General features: G+C 48.8%; 1 protein-coding gene across 2 annotated transcripts; it reads left to right on the top strand.

Annotated features, from left to right (window-relative positions):
• The first annotated feature begins 16,592 nt into the window (after positions 1-16,592).
• On the top strand, positions 16,593-19,603 carry TNFRSF18 (TNF receptor superfamily member 18). Of its 2 annotated transcripts, XM_049875851.1 has the most exons (5): positions 16,593-16,785; positions 17,571-17,693; positions 18,549-18,636; positions 18,852-19,051; positions 19,116-19,602. In XM_049875851.1, the coding sequence occupies exons 1-5, from the start codon at positions 16,638-16,640 to the stop codon at positions 19,235-19,237; spliced, it is 681 nt and encodes a 226-aa protein (XP_049731808.1). In that variant the 5' UTR covers positions 16,593-16,637; the 3' UTR covers positions 19,238-19,602. The 2 variants fall into 2 exon arrangements, with proteins under 2 accessions (XP_049731808.1, XP_049731809.1); XM_049875852.1 differs by lacking the exon at positions 16,593-16,785 and having other exon boundaries at positions 17,577-17,693; positions 18,403-18,636; positions 19,116-19,603.
• The last annotated feature ends 3,124 nt before the right edge of the window (positions 19,604-22,727 follow it).

Here is a 22,727-nt window from a genome sequence, read left to right as displayed (position 1 = left end):
CACAAACAGAAACCTGGGAAATATGTGTGTGAATGGCTATTAAGGGTGTGGGATAACGGTGCAAGGAACATAAAGTTGGGTCAGTCTGAGTTAATTGATATGGGCCCACTAAGCACAGATTCTTTATTCAATGTTTTGGCTTGAGAGGTTAGAAAAGGGTCTAATAGCTTATTTGGTTGATTCACTGAAGCATGGATTAAGTGGTGGTCTACACTAAATCAGGTTGAAGTGCCAGACCTGCCTTGGTATACTGTCAAAGAAGGAATCTAAAGGCTTAGGGAAATTGGCATGTTAGAGGGAATTTATCAGGTTGGACACACAGACCCATACATGGAGTGCCCAGAGGACACACTTTTCGCTGCAACAGTGAAAAACAAATTGGTGAAGGGAACCCCAGTATCCTTGAAGACTGCTGTGATTGCTATTTTATGTAAGTCATATTTGACAGTGGGAACTGCCCTAACTGAATTAAGACACCTAACTACAACGGGGCTGGTCAGACCTCATGTTGGTAGGGGCCAAGTGGCAGCTCTTCATCACCAAAGACAAGGTGGGTATTGTTACCATAATGGACATCAGAGTCAAAGCAGTAATCAGAATAGTCTGACTTGTGTGGGCTTATGGCATTGGCTACTTAGTCATGGTGTCTTTAGAAGTGAAATAGATGGGAAATTTACTATTTACTTGACCTGTACAAGCAGAAGAGTTCTAGGTCAAGTGAATGGCAGCCTAACTTAATTTGCCAGAATAGAGTTACGGCCCCTTAATCAATTCCCACACTTGAGCCGGCTTACAGACACACAACCCCTTGAATGAAGGGGAGGCTAAGTCCCCTTGATGAAGGACCCCACCATACTGCCACAAATGAGGGGGCTAGTTCTGTTAATCTTTCTCCCAGCCTTCTCCAAAGGGATGTATGGCCTTTTGGAGAGTGATTGTTCATCGGGGAAAAGGAAATTATCAGACTTTTGGGGGATTACTGGACACTGGCTCTGAACTGGCACTAATTCTAGGAGACACAACCTGTCACTGTGGTCCACCAGTCAGAGTGGGGGCATATGGAGGTCAGGTTATTAATGGAGTCTTAGCTCGGGATCATCTCACCGTGGGTCTAGTGGGTCCCTAAACCCAACCTGTAGTGATTTCCTCAGTTCCAGGATGCATAATTGGAATCAACATACTCAGCAACTGGCAGGACCCCCACACTGGATTCCTAGCATGTGGAATAAGGGCTATTATCATAAGAAAGACCAAGTGGAAACTATTAAGATTGCCCCTACCTAGGAAAATAATAAACCAAAAGCAATATTGCATTCTGGAAGGATTGCAGAGATTACTGCCACCATTAAGGAATTGAAGGATTCAGGGGTGGTGATTCTCACCACATCTTCATTCAACTCGCCTATCTGGCCTATGCAAAATACAGAAGGATCTTGGAGAATGACAGTGTATTATCATAAACTAAACAAGGTGGTGACTCCAATTGCAGCTGCCGTTCCAGATGTGGCTTCATTGCTTGAGCAAATTAATACATCTCCTGGTACCTGGTATGTAGCTATCGATCTAGCTAAATGCCTTTTTCTCCACGCCTGTTTTGAAGGACCAACAGAAGCAGTTTGCCTTCAGCTGGCAAGGCCAGAAATACACCTTCACTTTCCTACCTCAGAGGTATATCAACTCTCCAGCCCTATGTCATAATTTAGTCCACAGGGACATTGATCACCTTTCCCTTCCACAAGACATCACACTGGTCCAGTACATTGCTGACATTATGCTGAGTGGACCTAGTAAGGAAGAAGTGTCAATGACTCTGGACTTATTGGTAAAACGTTTGTGTGCTAGGGAGTGGGAAATTAATCCAACAAAAATTTAGGTACCTTCCACCTCAGTGAAATTTCTAGGGGTATGGGGCATGTTGAGATATTCCTTCTAAAGTGAAGGAAAAGTCATTGCACCTGGCCCCTCCCACAACTAAAAAGGAGGCACAATGCCTAGTGGGCCTCTTTGGATTTTGGAGGCAACATATCCCTCATTTGGGTGTTGCTTCTCCAGGCTATTTATCAAATAACTCGAAAAGCTGCTAGTTTTGACTGGAGCCCAGAAAAAGAGAAGGCTCTGCAGCAGGTTCAGGCTGCCATGCAAGCTGCTCTGCCACTTGGGCCATATGATCCTGCTGAGCCAATGGTGGCTGAAGTGTCGGTGGTACACAGAGATGCTATTTGGAATTTCTGGCAGACTCCTATTGGTGAATCACAGCACAGAGTCTTAGGATTTTGGAGCAAAGCCCTTGCCATCCTCTGCAGATAACTACTCTCCTTTTGAGAAAGAGCCTTTGGCTTATTACTGAGCCTTGGTAGAGACTGACCACTTAAACATGGGCCACTGAGTTGCCGTGTGGCCTGTGCTGCCCATCATGAACTAGGTGTTGATAAACTCAGATGTGCCCAGCAGCACTCCATCATTAAATGAAGTGGTATATATGAAATCGGGCCTGAGCAGGACATGAACACACAAATAAATTGCATGAGGAAGTGACCCAAATGCCCATGGTGTCCACTCCTGTCATATTACCTTCCCTCTCCCAGTCTGCAGCTATGGCCTCATGGGGAGTTCCTTATGATGAGTTGAACGAGGAAAAGAAAACTCATGCCTGATTTACAGATGGTTCTGCATGACAAGCAGGCACCACTCAAAAGTGGACAGCGACAGCACTGAAGACCCTTTCTGGGATCTTCCTGAGGACAGTGGTGAAGGGGAATCCTCCCAATGGGCAGAACTTCGATCAGGGCACTTGGTTGTTACTTTGCTTGGATGGAGAAATGCCCAGATGTGCGATTATGTACTGATTCATGGGCTGTGGATAATGGTTTGGTTGGATAGTCAGGGACTTGGAAGGAACATGATTAGAAAATTGGTGACAAGCAGGTATGGGGAAGAGGTATGTGGAAAGACCTCTCTCAATGGGGCAAAAAAGTGAAGATATTTGTGTCTCATGTGAATGCTTACCAAGGGGTAACCTTGGCAGAGGAGGATTTTAACAATTAAGTGGATAGAATGACATGTTCTGTGGAAACCAATCATCCTCTTTCCCCAGTGTGATGGTTCAGGTTGCGTGTCAACCAATTCTCTGTAGTTTTGTAGTTATGATGAAGTTTGGAAGCTATATAATGATGTTGTTGTTGTTAGCTGCCATCACGTTGCTTCCAACTCATAGTGACCCCATGTACAATAGAATGCAACGCTGCCTGGTCCTGCGCCATCCTCGCAATCGTTGTTATGCTCGAGCCCGTTGTTGCAGGCACCATGTCAATCCATTTCATTGAGGGTCTTCCTCTTTTTTGCTGACCCTCTATTTTACTAAGCATGATGTCCTTCTCCAGGGACTGATCCCTCCTGATAACATGTCCAAAATATGTGAGTCATAGTCTTGCCATCCTTGCTTCTAAGGAACATTCTGGTTGTACTTCTTCCAAGACAGATTTTTTCATTCTTTTGGCAGTCTGTGGTATATTTAATATTCTTCACCAACACTACAATTCAAAGGCGTCAACTCTTCTTTGGTCTTCCTTATTCATCGTCCAGCTTTCGCATGCATGTGAGGCGATTGAAAAGATAATGGCTTGGGTCAGGCGCACCTTAGTAATCAAGGTGACATCTTTGCTTTTCAACACTTTAAAGAGGTCATTTGCAGCAGATTTGCCCAATGCAATGTGTCTTTTGATTTCTTGACTACTGCTTCCAAGGGTGTTGATTGTGGATCCCAGTAAAATGAAATCCTTCACAAACTTCAATCTTTTCTGTTTATCCTGATGTTGCTTATGATCCAGTTGTGAGGATTTTTGTTTTCTTTATGATGAGGTGTAATCCATACTGAGGCCATGCTTTTTGACGTTCATCAGTAAGCACTTCAAGTCCTCTTCACTGTCAGCAAGCAAGGTTGTGTCATCTGCATAATACAGGTTGTTAATGAGTCTTCCTCCAATCCTGATGCCCCATTCTTCTTTGTACAGTCCAACTTCTCAGATTATTTACTCAGCATACAGACTGAATAGGTATGGTGAAAGGTTACAACCCTGAAGTACACCTTCCCTGATTTTAAACCACGCAGTATCCCTTTGTTCTGTTCGAACGACTGCTTCTTGATCTATGTACAGGTTCCTCATAAGCACAATTAAATGTTCTGGAATTCCCATTATTTGCAAGGTTATCCATAATTTGTTATGATCCGCACAGTTGAATGCCTTTGCATAGTCAATAAAACATAGGTAAACATCTTTCTTGTATTCTCTGCTTTCAGCCAGGATCCATCTAACATCAGCAATGATTATACCTGGTTCTGCATCCTCATCTGAATCAGGTTTGAATTCCTGGTGGTTTCCTGTTGATGTACTGCTACAGCCGCTTTTGAATGATCTTCAGCAAAATTTTACTAGTATGTGCTATTAATGACATCGTTCATTAATTTCTGCATTCAGAAAAAATCTCCTTTCTTGGGAATAGGCATAAATATAGATCTCTTAAAGTTGGTTGGCCAGGTAGCTATCTTCCAAATTTCTTGGCATAGACTAATAAGCACTTCTAGTGCTGCATCTGTTTGCTGAAACATCTCAATTGGTATTCTGTCAATTTCTGGAGCCTTGTTTTTGGCCAATGCCTCCAGGGCAGCTTAGACTTCTTCCTTTAGTACCATTGGTTCCTGATCATATGTTACCTCCTGAAATGGCTGAACATCAACCAATTTTTTTTGGTATAGTGACTCTGTGTATTCCTTCCATCTTCTTTTGGTGTTTCCTGTGTCGTTTAATATTTTCCCCGTAGAATCCTTCAATATTGCAACTTGAGGCTTGAATTTTTTCTCAGTTCTTTCAGCTTGAGAAATGCCAAGCACATACTTCCCTTTTGGTTTTCTGTCTCCAGGTCTTCGCACATGTGATTACAATACTTTATTTTGTCTTCTAGAGTCACTCTTTGAAATCTTCTGTTCAGCTCTTTTCTTCATCATTTCTTCTTTTCACTTTAGCTACTCGATGTTCAAGAGCAACTTTTAGAGTCTCTTCTGACATCCATTTTGGTCTTTTCTTTCTTTCTTGTCTTTTTAAAGGCTTCTTGCTTTCTTCATGCATGATGTCCTTGATGTCATTTCACAACTCGTCTGGTCTTCGGTCATTAGTGTTCAATGAGTCAAATCTATTCTTGAGATGGTCTCTAAATTCAGGTGAGATATACTCAAGGTTGCACTTTGGCTCTCGTGGACTTATTCTAATTTTCTTCAGTTCCAGCTTGAACTTGCATATGAGCAATAGATAGTCTGTTCCAAAGTTGGCCCCTGGCCTTGTTCTGACTGATAATATTGAGCTTTTTTTATCATCTCTTTCCACAGATATAGTGGATTTGATGTAATGATGTAATCATTCCCATAATGAGATCTGATATAATGTAATCACCTCCATGATGACATCTGGAACGAGCAGCCAGTCAGTGGAAAGGGGGTTTCCTTGGGGGTGTGGCCTACATCCAATATATGTGGACATTCTGGCAAAGTTCACTGCCTTTTGCTATCTCTAGATCCTGCATCTGACCTCCAGTTCTTGGAACTTGAGCTAGCAGTTTACCCACCAATCCTGGGATTCCTTGGCCTCTGCAACCTGTGAGCCAGAGGCCTGCTTTATGACCTCCTGATCTTGGGTTTGCCAGCCTCTGCAGCTATGCGAGTCAGGAGAAGCCTCCAGCCTCACCCACAGACTTTTCAGCCTCTATAACCACATGAGCTATTTCCTTGATATAAATCTCTCTCTCACTCTGTTTCTCTGTCTGTCCATCTCTCTCCATATATACATGCTTCACTGGTTTTGCTTCTCTAGAAACCCAGCCTAAGACACCCAGACACTTCTGTCATTTCCCAATGGGCTCATGAACAAAGAGACCATGGTGGCAGGGATGGAGGTTATGGATGGGCTTAGCAACATGGGCTTCCACTTACCAAGGCTGACCTGGCTACAGCGACTGCTGAGTGCAGCATCTGCCAGCAACAGAGACCAACACTGAGTCCCTGATATGGCACCATTCCTCAGGTGGATCAGCCAGAAACCCGGTGGCAGGCTGAATATATTGGACACATTCTGTCACGGAAAGGGTGGCATTTTGTTCTTACTGGATAGACTTACTCTGGGTATGGGTTTGCAGTCCCTGCATGCAATGCTTCTGCCAAAATTACCATTTGTGGACTTACAAAATGCCTTATCCACCATCATGGTATCCCATGCATTGCCTCGGATCATGGAACTCACTTCAGAGCAAATGAAGTGCAGCAATGGGTCTATGCTCATGGAATTCACTGGTCTTACCATGTTCCCTATCATCCTGAAGCAGCTGCCTGGATAGAATGATAGAATAGCCTTCTAAAGACACAATTATGGTACCAGCTAGGTGGCAATATCTTGCAGGCTTGGGGCAATGTTCTCCAGGAGGCTGTATATGCTCTAAACCAGCATCCAATATATGGTGCTGTTTCTCCCACAGCCAAGATTCATGGATCCAGGAATCAAGTAGTGGAAATGGGAGTGGCGCAACTCATTATTACTCCTAGTGACCCACTCGAAAAATTTTTGCTTGCTATCCCTGCGACCCCATACTCTGCAGGTCTAGGCGTTTTATTTCCAAAGGGAGGAGTGCTCCCACTTGGAGACCACACAGATTCCATTGAACTGGACGTTAAGAATGCCACCTAGCCACATTGGACTCCTCATGTCTCTGGATCAACAGGCAAAGAAGGAAGTTACCCTATTGTCTGGTGTGATAGATCCTGATTACCAGGGGGAAATTGGATTGATACTACACAATGGAGATAAAGAAGGGTATGTTTGGAATACAGGAGATCCCTTAGGATATCTCTTAGTACTACTATGCCCTGTGATTAAAGTCAGTGGAAAACTACAGCAACCCAATTCCAACATGACTACTAATGGTCCAGATCCTTCAGGAATGAAGGTTTTGGTCACTCTACCAGGCAAAGAACCACGACGAGCTGAGGTGCTTGCTGAGGGAAAAGGGAATACGGAATGGGTGGTGGAAGAAGATGGTTCTAAATACCAGCTACTACCATGTGACCATTTGCAGAAATGAGGACTGTAATTGTTATGAGTATTTCTTCCTTGTTTTATTATATGTGTATATGTGCATACACACACATATATATAATTTTGTTTTGCTCCCTCCTTTATCCCATTACTTATGAAATATAAGATGTAAATGGGGCTAGTGCATTTTCAGTGGTATGTTTGTTAGTTGTATCATGTTAGGTGCAAGTATGACTTTATAATTGTCTTTATAGATATGTACAGTTTAAGGAGATGTGTACAGGTGCAAAGTTGACAAGGGGTGGAATGTGATGGTTAATGTTATATGTTAATTTGATTAAGTTACTACTCTTAGTGGTTTGACAGCCATAGGACTGATTGCTTTTCCATAATGTAATAGAATGTAATCCCTTCCATGATGTGATCTGATGTGATCAGTCAATCAGATGTGATCAGCCAATAAGTTGTAAGGGGAGTTTCCTTGGAAGTGTGGCCTCCAGCCAATCTATATGGACATTCTGGCAAAGCTCACCAGCTTGCTCTGGATTCTGCTTCTAACTCATCATCTTCTGACCTCTGGAGCCAGCAGCCTTCCTCCTGATCTGTAGATCTGGGATTCAACAGCTCCTGCAACCCTGTGAGTCAGCAGCTTTCTGCCCGACCTGCCGATTATGAGTTCATCAGCCCCTGCAACCACGTGAATCAGGAGAAGCCTCTAGCCTGATGCCTGACCCATGGATTTGGGATTTGTCACCCTCCACAACTGAGATAGCCATTTCCTTGAGATAAACCTCTCTATATATTTGTATACACTTCACTGGTTTTGCTCCTCTAGAGAACCCAGCCTAAGATAACCATCAAAAAGAAGAGCCAGAAGAGTGGCTAGGGATAAATGAAAAGTAACTTATAAAGGACAGTCAATAAGAATAAGCTCGGACTACTTGGCAGAAACCATGCAGGCAAGAAGGCAATGGGATGACTTATATAAATCATTGAAGGAAAAAATTGCCAGCCAAAAATCATATATCCAGCAAAACTGCCTCTCAAGTATGAAGGTGAAATTAGGACATTTCCAGATAAACAGACGTTTAAGGAATTCATAAAAACCAAAACAAAACTGCAAGAAATACTAAAAGGAGTTCTCTGGTTAGAATATCAGTAATATCAGATATCAACCCGAGACTAGAACACAGGACAGAGCAGCCAGGTGTCAACCCAGATAGTGAAATCACAAAAATAAATCAAGATAAAAAATGGTCAAAACAGGAAAACAGCCATGTCATTATGTAAAAGAAGACAACATTAAAGCAATAAACAGGGACTAAGAAATGTAGTCATAGATCTTTCATATAGAGAGGAAGTCAAGGCGATATAAAGAAATAAAAGTTAGGTTTAAACTTAGAAAAAGAGAGGTAAATATTAAGGTAACCACAAAGGAGACTAACAACCTTACTCATCAAAATAAAATACAAGAAAAAATAAAGACTCAGCAGAAACAAAATCAACAACAACGAATAAGAGGAAAAGACAATATATAAAGATAAGCTACTTAGTGCAAAAAATTAAGTGGGAAAAAGAAACTGTCAACAACGCACAAAAAAAGACATCAAAATGACAGCACTAAACTCATACCTATCCATAATTATGCTGAATGTAAATGGACTAAATGCACCAATAAAGAGACAGTGGCAGAATGGATAAAAAAACGTGATTTGTCTATATGCTGCCTACAAGAGACACACCTTAGACTTAGACACAAACAAACCAAAACTTAAAGGATGGAAAAAAAATATCAAGCAAACAACACTAAAAAACAAGCAGAAGTGGCAATATTAATTTCTGACAAAATAAACTTTAAAGTTAAATCCACCACAAAGGATGAGGAAGGATACTATATAATGATTAAAGGGACAATATACCAAGAGGATAAATCCATATGAAATATTTATGCACCTTAATGACACAGCTTCAAGATACATAAAACAAACTCTAACAGCATTGAAAAGCGAGATAGACAGCTCCACAATAATACTAGGAGACTTCAACACACCACTTTCGGCGAAGGACAGAACATACAGAAAGAAGCTTGATAAAGACACGGAAGATCTAAATGCCACAATCAACCAACTTGACCTCATAGATATATATAGAACATTCCACCCAACAGCAGCCAAGTATACTTTCTTTTCTAGCGCACGTGGAACATTCTCTAGAATAGACCACATATTAGGTCATAAAGCAAGCCTTAGCAGAACCCAAAACATTGAAATAGTACAAAGCATCTTCTCTGACCATAAGGCCATAAAAGTGGAAATCAATAACAGGAAAAGCAGGGAAAAGAAATCGAACGCTTGGAAACTAAACAATACCCTGCTCAAAAACGACTGGGCTATAGAAGACATTAAGGATGGAATAAAGAAATTCATAGATTCCAATGAGAACGAAAACACTTCCTGTCAGAACCTTTGGGACACAGCGAAAGCAGTACTCAGAGGTCAATTTATATCAATAAATGCACATATCCAAAATCAAAGAATTATCCTTACAGCTTGATCAAACAGAGAGCAACAAAAGAAACTCTCAGGCACCAGAAGAAAGCAAATAATAAAAATTAGAGCAGAATTAAATGAAATAGAAAACAGGAAAACAATTGAAAGAGCTAACAAGACCGAACTGGTTCTCTGAAAAAATTGATAAACCATTGGCCAAACCGATGAAAGAAAAACAGGAGAGGAAGCAAATAACCCGAATAAGAAATGAGATGGGCGATATCACAACAGACCCAACTGACATGAAAAGAATCATATCAGACTACTATGAAAAATTGTACCCCAACAAATTTGAAAACCTAGAAGAAATGGATGAATTTCTAGAAACACACTACCTACCTAAACTAATATGAATAGAGGTAGAACAACTAAATAAACCCATAACAAAAGGAGAGATTGAAAAGGTAATCAAAAAACTCCCAACAAAAAAAAAGCCCTGGTCCGGTCGGCTTCGCTGCAGAGTTCTACCAAACTTTCAGAGAAGAGTTAACACCACTACTACTAAAGGTATTTCAGAGCATAGAAAAGGACGGAATACTCCCAAACTCATTCTATCAAGCCAGCATATCCCTGATACCAAAACCAGGTAAAGACACCACAAAAAAAGAAAATTACAGACCTATATCCCTCATGAACTTAGATGTGAAAATCCTCAACAAAATTCTAGCCAATAGAATTCAACAATGTATCAAAAAAATAATTCACCATGACCAAGTGGGATTCATACCAGGTATGCAGAGATGGCTCAACATTAGAAAAACAATTAATGTAATCCACCAAATAAATGAAACAAAAGACAAGAACCACATGATCTTATCAATTGATGCAGAAAAGACACTTAACAAAGTTCAACACCCATCCATGATAAAAACTCTCAGCAAAATAGAAATAGACGGAAAATTCCTCAACATAATAAAGGGCATTTATACAAAGCAAACAGCCAGCATCATCCTAAATGGAGACAGTCTGAAAGCATTCCCCTTGAGATCAAGAACCAGACAAGGATGCCCTTTATCACCACTCGTATTCAACATTGTGCTGGAGGTCCTAGCCAGAGAAATTAGGCTAAAGAAATAAAGGGCATCCAGATTGGTAAGGAAGAAGTTAAAGTATCTCTATTTGCAAGTGACATGATCTTATACACAGAAAACCCTGAAGAATCCTTGAGAAAACTACTGAAACTAATAGAAGAGTTCAGCAGAGTATCAGGATACAAGATAAACATAAAAATCAGTTGGATTCCTCTACACTAACAAAAAGAACATCGAAGAGGAAATCACCAAATCAATACCATTTACAGTAGCCCACAAAAAGATAAAATACTTAGGAATAAATCTTACCAGAGACATAAAAGACCTATACAAAGAAAACTACCAGTAACTACTGCAAGAAATTAGAAGAGACCTACATAAGTGGAAAAACATACCTTGCTCATGGATAGGAAGAATTAACATTGTAAAAATGTCTATTCTACCAAAAGCGATCTGTAGATACAATGCAATTCTGATCCAAATTCCAACGACATTTTTTAATGAGATGGAGAAACAAATCACCAACTTCATATGGAAGGGAAAGAGGCCCTGGATAAGTAAAGCATTACTGAAAAAGAAGAACAAAGTGGGAGGCCTCACACTACCTGATTTTAGAGCCTATTATATCGCCACAGTAGTCAAAATAGCCTGGTACTGGTACAACAACAGACACATAGTCCAATGGAACAGAATTGAGAATCCAGACATAAATCCATCCACACATGAGTAGCTGATATTTGACTAAGGCCCAAAGTCACTTAAATGGGGAAAAGACAGTCTCTTTAACGAATGATGCTGGCATAACTGGATATCCATCTGCAAAAAAATGAAACAAGACCCAAATCTCACACCATGCCCCAAAACTAACTCAAAATGGATCAAAGACCTAAACATAAAATCTTAAAAGAATAAAGATCATGGAAGAAAAAATAGGGACAATGCTAGGAGCCCTAATACATGGCATAAACAGTATACAAAACATTACCAACAATGCACAAACACCAGGAGAAAAACTGGATAACTGGGAGCTCCTAAAAATCAAACACCTATGCTCATCCAAAGACTTCACCAAAAGAGTAAACAGATTACCTACAGACTGGGAAAAAGTTTTTAGCTATGACATTTCTGATCAGTGCCTGATCTCTAAAATCTACATGATACAGCAAAAACTCAACAACAAAAAGACAAATAACCCAACTAAAAAATGGGCAAAAGATATAAACAGGTACTTCACTAAAGATGACATTCAGGTAGCTAACAGGTACATGAGGAAATGTTCACGATCATTAGCCATTAGAGAAATGCAAATCAAAACTACAATGAGATTCCGTCTCACTCTAACAAGGCTGGCATTAATCCAAAAAACTCAAAATAATAAACGTGGGAGAGGTTGTGGAGAGACTGGCACACTTATACACTGCTGGTGGCAATGTAAAATGATGCTACTACTTTGGAAATCAATTTGGCAATTCCTTATTTTTTTTTTTTTTTAGAAAGCTAGAAATGGAACTACCATATGATCCAGCAATCCCACTTCTTGGAATATATCCTAGAGAAATAAGAGCCTCTACACAAACAGATATATGCACACCCATGTTCATTGCAGCACTGTTTGCAATAGCAAAAAGTTGGAAGCAACCAAGGTGCCCATCAATGGATGAATGGTTAAATGAATTATAGTATATTCACACAATGGAATAGTATGCATGGATAAAGAACAATGATAAATCCGTGAATCACTTCATAACATGGAGGAAACTGGAAGGCATTATGCTGAGTGAAATTAGTCAGTTGCAAAAGGATAAATATTGTGTGAGACCACTACTATAAGAGCTCAAGAAATAGTTTAAGTAGAGAAGAAAATACTCCTTGATGGTTACAAGAGTGGGGAGGAAGGGAGGGAGAGGGGTATTCACTAATTAGATGGTAGACAAGAACTGTTTTAGGTGAAGGGAAAGACAACATACAATACAGGAGAGGTCAGCACAACTGGACTAAACCAAAAGCAAAGAAGTTTCCTGAATAAACCAAACGCTTCGAAGGCCAGCATAGCAGGGGCAGGGGTTTGAGGACCATGGTTTCAGGGGACATCTAGGTCAATTGGCATGATAAAACCTGTTAAGAAAACATTCTGCATCCCTCTTTGGAGAGTGGCGTCTGGGGTCTTAAATGCTAGCAAGTGGCCATCTAAGATACATCAATTGTTCTCAAACCACCTGGAGCAAAGGAGAATGAAGAACACCAAAGACACAAGGTAATTATGAGCCCAAGAGATAGAAAACCAGCCCAGTGCCGTCAAGTCGATTCCGACTCATAGCGACCCTATAGGACAGAGTAGAACTGCTCCACAGAGTTTCCAAGGAGCGCCTTAAATCAGAGACTACATCATCCTGAGACCAAGAGAACTAGATGGTGCCGGGCTACAACCAATGACTGACCTGACAGGGAACACAATAGAGAACCCTTTAGGGAGCGGGAGAGCAGTGGGATGCAGACCTCAAACTCTCATAAAAAGACCAGACTTAATGGTCTGACTGAGACTAGAAGGTCCCCAGACCTTCTGTTACCCCAAGACAGGAACCATTCCCAAAGCCAACTCTTCAGACAGGGATTGGACTGGACTATAGAATACAAAATGATACTGGTGAAGAGTGAGCTTCTTGGATCAAGCAGACACAGGAGACTATGTGGGCAGCTCCTGTCTGGAGGCAAGATGAGAAGGCAGAGGGGGACAGAACCTGGCTGAATGGACACAGAAATAGAGGGTGGAGAGGAGTGTGCTGTCTCATTAGGGGGAGAGCAACTAGGAGTATATAGCAAGGTGTATATAAATTTTTGTATGAGAGATTGACTTGATTTGTAAACTTTCACTTAAAGCACACACACACACACACATACACAAAAAACACTAGGCGGCTACACCATTTAAAAAAAAAAAGAGAGCTGGGAGTGGAGTGCATACTTTGAATCCAGGGTTCCTGTGCTGAGAACCTCCTAGACCCAGGACACAGAGCTGTAACAGTGAAGTCAGCTCAGACAGCATGGTGGGCTTTCCAGCCCATGGAGTGAGGCAGCTACAGTAGGCTTGCCAACCCATAGAGCAAGAGAGCTGAGGGTCTTCGAGAAGGAGCCTTCTTGGTGGAGTGGGAACCCTCTGGGCACTTATCAGCGGAGCTAAAGAGCTTCATAACACTTGCCAGAGAAGGACAGAGCTCAGGCCAAAAGCAAGGGTCCAGGCCGAGATCGAAGGCCCAGTGGCAGCAGCAGCCAAAAATCAGCTGTCCTGATTGAAGAACTATATCCAGAATTGTTTCTGTTACTTCCAAGTTGGTGCTCATCCTGAATTGTAGCCTGTTACTTCTCCAATAAATCCCACAATTGTGAGTATGGTCTGTGAGTTCTGCGCGGCCATTGCAACAGATTATCGAAGCCAGCAAACAAGTAGAGAATACCACGGGAGGGATGGCTGGTGTCAGGATGGTAAAAAAGTTGGAGAGTGGAGGTGTGTCTGATCTCCACTTCTTAGGAATCAGCCTTGGGGTGATGCTGATGTCGATGACTCTCCTCCCCCCTTGTGAAGTTAGACAATGAGTTCTGATGCCATGCCATTTTTATAACAGGAAACACATACACTGGTACAGGACACAGGTACACAGCCCCGCCTCAGAAGCCCACTGCACAGTAGGCCATGCCTTGGCAGGGATGAAGTAATGGTAGCTCTTCAGGAGGAGGCCCTGAAGATGTGGGGCACTGACATTTGATGTGACTATTGCCTTTGGCCTTGTCCACAAATTGCCATGTCACTGTGCACATGACCTATGCCCTATAATATCCACGTTATTACATGCACAGTCGCATGGGGCACCTAGCCCCCTCAGGAAGGAACTCCATCCAGTGCAGCAGCCTGGCTTGTTTCCACAGGGCTGAGCTGGCTGCATCTCGATGCCTGAGCTCAGTGCGGTCCCTCACGGGGCTGGCTGGGACTTTTTCAGCTTGACCATGCAGGCTGAGGGTGTCCCTGACCCATTCTGTGCACCGCCGTGAAGCCCCTGGCACCTCAAACTCGGTCTCCAATTCCTGAGGACCGGCTGACACCTGACAGTCTGATAAGCATCATTTGCAGAGTTTGCAATATTTTCTGGGGCCCAGTGCATTAGGCGTGCACCAAAATTAGGGGTGACCCTTTCTGGGCTAGACTGAACTCTTAAGTCTTCTACAATGAGCAGTGGTAGAAGTGCCAGAACCCTCTACTCGTTCTACTTGGGACACCTTCACCTAGTAGGCGTCCAGGCGTTACTCCGGCGTCTGCAGATCACAGGACATTCTTTCTGTCCAGGTGCCTTTGAGTCATCTCTCAACTTCAAGGGCTGAGCATGGGTCTCCAGCTGCCAGGGATCTGCTCCAAGAGGGGGAATGCCAGGACTGTGCGCCGCACCTGTGGGGCGGCCTGAGCCACAGCCCGTCCAAGAGGAAACCCCTATCCTACAGTGATTGCGTCTCTGAGAAGGGCTCCCACATCTTGGACTTGAGAGCAATAGTTCAGACCCAAACTGCCAATCCTGTTGTCCCTACAGAAAAGGGGATGAGCTCGTTGGGGAATTGGCGGCTGCAGGCCCCAAAGGGGCTTCTGACCAGATGTCCTGGGACCCCTGTGTCATGGCCTTCACCACACCTCCAGCCTGTGGGCAACACTATGATCACGTTTGTGCTCTCCCATCAAGCTTCTAGCCCCCCCCCCCCATTCCTGGAAGTTTCCATCAACTTCCCCTGTGCTGGGGGTTAGGGGACTGTGGAGAGAGTGAGGGGACAACCCTCAGTTGGAGACATCCAGGGAAGAGGCTTCAGGGAGGAGGTAGAACCTGGATCACACTGGGGAAACTGAGGCCCAAAGAGACATGGGGAGGATCTGGGAGGGGTTTGGAGGCCAAGCTCTCTGTGACCTTCGACCTCTGTGGGCTCCCTCCAGGTGGATGGGGCTTGAGGGGTGGGGGCAGGATGATGAAATTTGAGAGATGTGGGTTAGACACTGTTCCAGCAACCCAACCCTGAAATCTGGAAGGGCCCCTCTCTTCAAGCTTCAGGTGACTCCATTGGAAGCAGCTGATAATGACATTCAGGCCCCACCTTCCACCAACTCCTCCCAGGCCTCCCCCAGCCCACCTCAAAGGAGCTGCCCTGGGGAATAGGAGTTAACAAGGGGTCCCCTGAAGTTCTCTAAGCAATAGGGAAGGGGTTCTTCAGGGCTGGAGCCCACCCAGCCCCTCCCACCAAGTGCCCCAGAGGGAGGGGCGCCTCTTCCCGACTGGCCTGGTCTTCCAAGGGCTCCTCAGCTATTGGGCTGGGGAGCGCCTGGTGGGGCCGCGCAGGGTCCGCAGGCAGCTTGGTGGGTGGCTACAGTCCCAGGCCGGTGTGGAGGCCAGGTTGAGATGTCTGGAGACTCAGTGGGATGTGGGACTTCATATCACTCCCTCTGGAGGACTAGGCGAGGAAGCTGGAGCTGAGGAGGTGTGTCAGAGAGGGAACAGCGGCTCAGCCAGGAGCAAGGGGGGCTCAGCGAGGGAAGAGGACTCGCTCGTACCGGGGCATACGCGTGGGGAGTTGCGGGGCGCCGAGGTGGCCCCCGCGGACTACAGCCGTGGGCGCTACCCGCGCCGTAGTGACTCAGGGTACCTGCTCTTGCCTGCATCCGGCGCCCCGAGGCCTCCCGCCCCGACTGCCTTCTCCTCCCTGCCAAGTCCGGCCTCCAAGGGTCCTGCTTGTGAACAACGTCTCCTGTCCCCTCCGTCTCCCGCCGCTCCAGCCCTGTGCGTCCGTCACTCCCAGGTGCCTCATAAACAGAAGCGGTGGGACCACTGTCTTGGGCACGTCCGGGGCGGGGAGTGTCGGGGGCGTGTCCGGGGTGGGACGCGTCCGGGGCGGGGGGCGGGCGGAAGTGCCGGGGTCATCAAAAGGAGCTGGCCAGGCCCGGGCAGTAGGGCGGGATGAGCGCGTGGGCTGCCTGGTATGGCATCGTGCTGCTCTGGGCGCTGGGCCTGGGCCAGTGCCCTGCGGAGGAGCAGAGCTGCGGTCCGGGACGCTCTCTGCGCGGGACGGAGTCCAACGCGCGCTGCTGCTACACCTGCACCCCAAGTAAGCCCCATCGCTGGGAAGGCTGGGCGCGCCCAACTGCGAGAGGGTGAGGGGCGCGGGGCGGGGGAGGGGGCGGTCAAAGGCCCTCTTGGGAGGTAGTAAGTGGCTGGGTGCCGGCTCGAGGCTGGGCCCGGGGCAAGGGCGCGGGAGCCTCCACGGAGAAGAGTCCTGGGGTCTGGAGCCTGGCAGGGACCTCAGGGTTTGCTGTGAGACCTCAGCCTTCACCCAGGCTGCTTCCTGCCCAGCTTGGGGGTCCCAGCTCCCGACCTGACCACACTTCTGCCCCACCCTGGCCTCTGGCCTGCAGCTGTGGGTGGTGGGGCCCTGGATGTGCCAGCCAGGGGCCACAGATGGAGGGAAGCACTCCTAGAGCTTTATACCCTGCTGGCCAGGAGCTGGGAGGCAGACTCTGAGGGCCCCAAGTCTCCATGGGTTGGTGGCTGGTATGGTGGACAGCAATTCAGAGGTGGGGGCAGGCAGCAGGTTCAGGTGTCCCCTGGGCACCCAGGGGGCGTGGCAGCTGATAGCAGTGCCAGGGGTAGAAAGGGAAGGGGAGTAGGTCTCCAGGCCCAGGATCCTCAGGAAACCCCCAGATGACCGTCCAGCAGGACAAGTCCCTGGTGACAGGAGTGGAGCAGCTTCAGGGCAGTGGGGGGGGGGGAGCGGGGAGTGTCACACGGCCAGGAAGAACAGCTGGACAGAGCCCTTGGTCCTGGGCCCTCTGGGTGCCCTCTGCTTGTGGGGCTAACTTATCCAACTGCTGAGAAGCTGCCTTGTCTCTACAGTCAAGAAGGACTGCCCCGAGTGGAACTGCACGTGTGTCCAGCCTGAGTTCCACTGTGGAGACCCGCAGTGCATTAGCTGCAAGCACCATCCATGCCCACCAGGCCAGGAAGCACGACCCCAAGGTGGGTTCCCAGAGGCTGCCAGAGCATCTGGGTGTGTGTGGGCAGGCGAGCAGGCATGCGTCCATGGGTGGGAGACTGGGTGCTCCAGTAGGTGGGCAACTGTGGGAGGGCTGTACATTTGGGGAGGTGGTCCTCCCTTAGCCTGGGTGAGGGTACCAGTGCCGCCTTCCAGCTGGCTGTGAGGGCCAGCAAGGACTGTCCCAAGGGCCGTTGGCCCTCAGGCCCAGGATCTGCACCCTCCCTGTCCATTCAGCATGGAATAGCCAGCCCTGCCCCCCGTACCTTGTCTTGGGGGTGATTTACCTGTGATGGGAGGGTCCTGCTGAGAGGCAGGAGCTGGAGGGTGCATGAGTGACTGAGCACTTGAGGCAGGTGGGGAGCTGTAAGTTTGGACCAGGGCACGGGCTGGAGGGGAGGCTGCTCAGTCTGGCGTCAGCAGGGTGCCAGCCTCAGCCCCTTTTCTTTGGGACCCTGCCATGGGCCTCCTGGTCTTTGCCTGCTGCACCAGACTGGAACCCTGCAGGCTCTTCCTACTGACTCCTCCCCCCTGCCCCCACCCCGCACTGTTCCCCCTCCCACATCCACCTGGGAGATTCCCCTTCATCTACTGTCACAGCCTGTGGGTGCCCCCATTTCTACCTCTCCACAGGTGCCTAAAACAGACTGGCTCACTGCTTTATCCCAGAATTCGTGTCCATTCTATCTGCAGACCTGTGACTTCAGAGATCTCTGTAGAATGGATGACACGGAGGGGACAGTTATTCTGCTGTGGACCCCAACCCCAGGGGCATACCCAACTGAACAACCCCACCTCATTCACCCAGCACCCCTTGCAGCCTGTCTGTCTGTCCCCAGGGAAATTTACTTTTGGCTTTGAGTGCGTTGACTGTGCTCCTGGGACCTTCTCTGAGGGCCGTGATGGCCGCTGCAAGCCAAGGGCTGAGTGAGTTCTGGGGGGCCTCTGGGGGACCCAGGGAGTCCAGACCCACTCTGGGGGGCCGGCAGGCTGAGGGCTGAATGGTGGCTCTGGTTCCTCCCAATGCAGTAAGACCCAGGGCCCCCTAGTGACCTGGTGATCCCCGAACAGCTCAGAGGATAGCAGCCCATGTGGGGACTGCCCCGTCACTGCCTTGACAGTGCCTCTGTCTGTGTGTCCAGCTGTTCCCGGCTGGGGTTCCCCACTGTGTTCCCTGGGAACAGGACTCACAATGCTGTATGTGGCCTGGGGCCCCCCACTGAGTCATGGCACCCCCTGACCCTGGCCCTCCTCGCTGTGGCCACCTGTATCCTTGTCCTGGTCACTGTCCAGCTGGGCCTGCACATCTGGAAGCTAAGGAGCGCACGCACATGGCACCGAGGTCAGTTGTGCCCTGGGTGGGGAGCTGGGGACCCCAGCCACCCACTGACGGCAGCCTCCTGCAGGGACACAGCGGCCCCGGGAGGTGCCAATGGCCGAGGACACCTGCAGCTACCAGTTTCCTGAGGAAGAGCGGGGGGAGCGACTGGCAGAAGAGAAGGGCCGGCTCGGGGACCTGAGGGTATGAGGTCTGGCCGTCCTTGTGAGCAGCACCAAGCAGGCCCTCCCAGGAGCTTGCCTGGGTGGGAAGAGCAGCCCTGCTTTGGTCCCAGCTCTGGGCCCAGCCCTGCTCCCTCAATGGAGGAAGTGGGTGTAGGATGGTGACAGTGACGTGTGTCCTGACCATGTGAAAGAGGCAGCCACAGTAGCAGGGCCTTGTGGTAGACAAAGACTTGGCTTTGACCACAGTCCCACCCTTGTCAGTCCTGCTGGGTGGTGTTCGAAGGCCAGAGTGCTGACCTGGGCCCAGGGGCTGTACAGTGGGCATCCTGTGCCTGGCCTGGCCAGGTGGTTGGTCAATAAACGCTTGCCAAGTTATCTGTGTGGATGCGTGCTTCTGGGGGGTATCAGGGAGCTGAGGTGGGGGCCCCACCAGGGCCTTCTGTCCGCTGCACGTGGTGCCATGGGGGGCAAACAAGATCTGCCCTTCCTGGGGGCTCCCAGCTGGGCTTGGGGCAGGGACAGTCAGGGGACATTCCAGCCCTGGCACAGAGCTTGGGCAGGGGCCCCAGGCCTGGAGGCTTGCTGTGCTGTACTGGTCTCCTGCCTCCTTGTGCCACATGGCTGCCCTGTCCAAGCCCTCCTCCCTGACCATCTGCCTGGAGAAGGCACGCCCAGGGGCAGCTAGTGTGTGTCTGGTCCCTGGGCAGGGCCCCCACCCCTCCAGATGCCGGCGGAGGGTCTGATTTCTGGGCTGGCCACACAGCCTGCTGGCCTCTGCAGGGGGTGTCTGCCCTGGCCTCACTAGGGCCCTGTGCCCAGGATGAGGTGTCTTTCTCCGCTCAGCGCTCAGTGCCCTGGATGACATTCTCTGAGTTGCCTGGCTTGGCCCTGCTGCCACCCTTCTCCCTGGTGATGTAGCTTCTGGCCATGCCCCCCCGCCCCATACTGGCTGGTACCCAGTGAGATTGATAAGGACCTTGGCTTGCTATCCTGGGTGTGGCTGTGCCTGCCCCATATCCCACACTAGCACAGACCAGCCTCAGCAGGAGCACCCTCAGGGCGCTGGCACACCCGGCCCACAGCCTAGGACAAGCAGCCTCCCCCAGAGGCCCCACCCCTGTACTCGGCCCCAGGAGCCCCCCTGACTCACCTGCTCTCCACCTGCAATGGGCCCATCTCGCAGAGAGGAGGAGGAGGAGAGAGGTCCCCCCACCCGCCCCTGTTCATTCCCCCACCCATGTCCTGCTCACCACAGCACAGCACACAGGCTCCTGAGAGATACTGAGGGAAGAGGCAATGCTAGTCTGATGGAGGGGACATTAGGACACAGAATGTGAAAAGCCCAAGCTCCAAGGGTCACAAAGTGACATCTGGAAATGGCAGACAGTGGACAGTCCCCTTCAGTCCTAGAAACAGGGATGTCAGTGGCTCTTAGAACTTGACTCAAATAGGAAATTTGGCCACTGCTGTCCTGAACTTGGGACCTAAGCCCCATGGCCAGAGGAGGCAGACACCAGCAGAATGAACCGGTAGAATATGCCACTCCATCAGGGTTGCTGAGAATGTTAAGCAACATGGCAACAAGGCTGGGTGGCAGTCAGGGGCAGCTGACCTAGAGGGTCAGAGGCTGAGACGGAAGGGACAGCAGTGCCAACCAAGAGTGGAGGAAGAGGGTCTCAGAAAGAAGGACACCATGCAGTGGCCCTAGGGGACAACTTAGCCCTGTCTGCAGACCTGGGCCCCTGCACACGCCCACTCCACTGGTCTCTGGGTCTCCTAGGGTGCTGGTGGCTGTCCTGAGACCTTTCCCAGGCGCCAGCTCAGCTCTGCGCCATGGGGATGAGGAGTCAGAGCCCCCACAGACTCTGGGACCTTCCCGAGACACCAGCTAATGACGTGCCCGAGCCCAAGTCTGGGCGGGCGCTGCGCCACCTGGCTGACTCAGCGTGGAAACTCCTCGTGGGCAGCCCCAGTAACATGTCATCAGGCGGAGGCGCTGACGCAGGATGGGTGGGGGATTCCACAGTGGGGTGGGGGCAGAGTAGAGAGCAGCACCTACGTGGGCCCCCTTGGGGCCTTGTCTGCTGTGTCCTCAGCTGACCACTTTCCTCACAAGGTGCTCCAGCCTGCCCACCCCAGGCTGCCTGAGTTTGTCTCTGCTGCCCTCAGGCCCCATGAGGTCTCCGGGGACAGGAGTGGTACTGGGAAGCAAACAAAGGCAGCGTTAAGAGTTGGGCGGGGGGGGGGGGGCGGGGAGGAAACTCTTCAGACAGGGATTGGACTGGACTATGGGATAGAAAAAGACACCGGTGAAGAGCGAGCTTCTTGGATCAAGCAGACACATGAGACTATGTGGGCAGCTTCTGTCTGGAGCGAAGATGAGAGGCCAGAGGGGGTCAGAAGCTGGCTGAATGGGCACAAAAATAGACGGCGGAGGGAAGGAATGTGCTGTCTCGTTGGGGGGAGAGCAATTAGGAGTATATAGCAAGGTGTTTATAAATTATCATATGAGAGACTGATTTGACTTGTAATGTTTCACTTAAAGCACAATAAAAATCAATAAACAAATAAAATGTTAAAAGAGTTGGGGGCAGGAGTCATGGGCATATGGCCAGCAGGAGGTCAGGGGAGTAGGGGTGGCTCCTGGAATTTGGGAGAGGTTGGAAAGCCCTCTCCCTTCCCAGCTGCCTCTTCCCAGCAGGGGCATGCTTTAACCCTGCCCCTGGTTCCTTCTAGCTCCCCTTCCAGCCATCTTCTTAGAGTCCCACATGCCCTTCCATGCCTCCTCCATCCCAGCGCATGGCCCCTTCTCCCAGAGGCGCCCAGACTCTCAGCAAGAACACTGCTCTTGCACACAGTAGGGCCAAATTGGGGTGGGTGGGCAGGGAGGGTCATCAAGGGGCTCAGGCCCAAAGCCCTGCCTGGGGGTGGGACAAGGACAGAGGCAGGAGATGGGCAGGCGGAGGGTCCCACCCAGGGTCCAAGTTTGGAGCTGAGGGGATGGGGGGGGGACGGACAGTGCTCAGGGCCCAGAAATGGAGTGGGAGAGGTAGGTATGCAGAGCCTGGCAGCCTGGGCTGACCTGGGCCACCGAGGGGCCCCTAGGAGAGACCCTGCCTTGCCAGGAACTCCACACCCCCAGGAGCTGAGCTCCAGGTGTTCAGGAAAACCACAGCCCATTTCCCACACCCTAGGTCACAGCATTGTGTCGCTTCAGTCAGATAAGGGCCCAGGCGGCCACCCTCTGTTCCCAGAAGCACTTCCGGCAGCCCAGCCCCCACCCCCTCACCTGGCTGGAGGAGGCCCCTGTCCTTCCCTGTGATGAGACCCTCAGCTGGACAGAGACCTAGGGTGGGGCAGGGAGTAGGGACAAGAGGGGTCTACTTCCTAGCCTGGACTGGCCACTTGCTCTCCCTGCCTGGCCCCAGACCTAGGGCAGCCGCAGAGGCCAGTGAAGGGGACGGAGATCCCAGGCTGCCCCAGGTGCTGGGACATGGGACCACTGATCATGTGGG

This window comes from Elephas maximus, chromosome 3 (genome assembly GCF_024166365.1).
Source record: "Elephas maximus indicus isolate mEleMax1 chromosome 3, mEleMax1 primary haplotype, whole genome shotgun sequence".
NCBI classification, from domain to species: domain Eukaryota; kingdom Metazoa; phylum Chordata; class Mammalia; order Proboscidea; family Elephantidae; genus Elephas; species Elephas maximus.
This window is presented reverse-complemented; position numbering and strand designations above follow the sequence as displayed.

What these genes read in the sequence shown, in the direction of transcription:
- TNFRSF18 (XM_049875851.1), top strand. Translation starts at nt 16,638, where the DNA reads ATGAGCGCGTGGGCTGCCTGGTATGGCATCGTGCTGCTCTGGGCGCTG. An exon ending in CTGCTACACCTGCACCCCAA is followed by an intron (nt 16,786 to 17,570) that starts GTAAGCCCCATC and finishes TTGTCTCTACAG; the next exon opens with TCAAGAAGGACTGCCCCGAG. An exon ending in CCAGGAAGCACGACCCCAAG is followed by an intron (nt 17,694 to 18,548) that starts GTGGGTTCCCAG and finishes GTCTGTCCCCAG; the next exon opens with GGAAATTTACTTTTGGCTTT.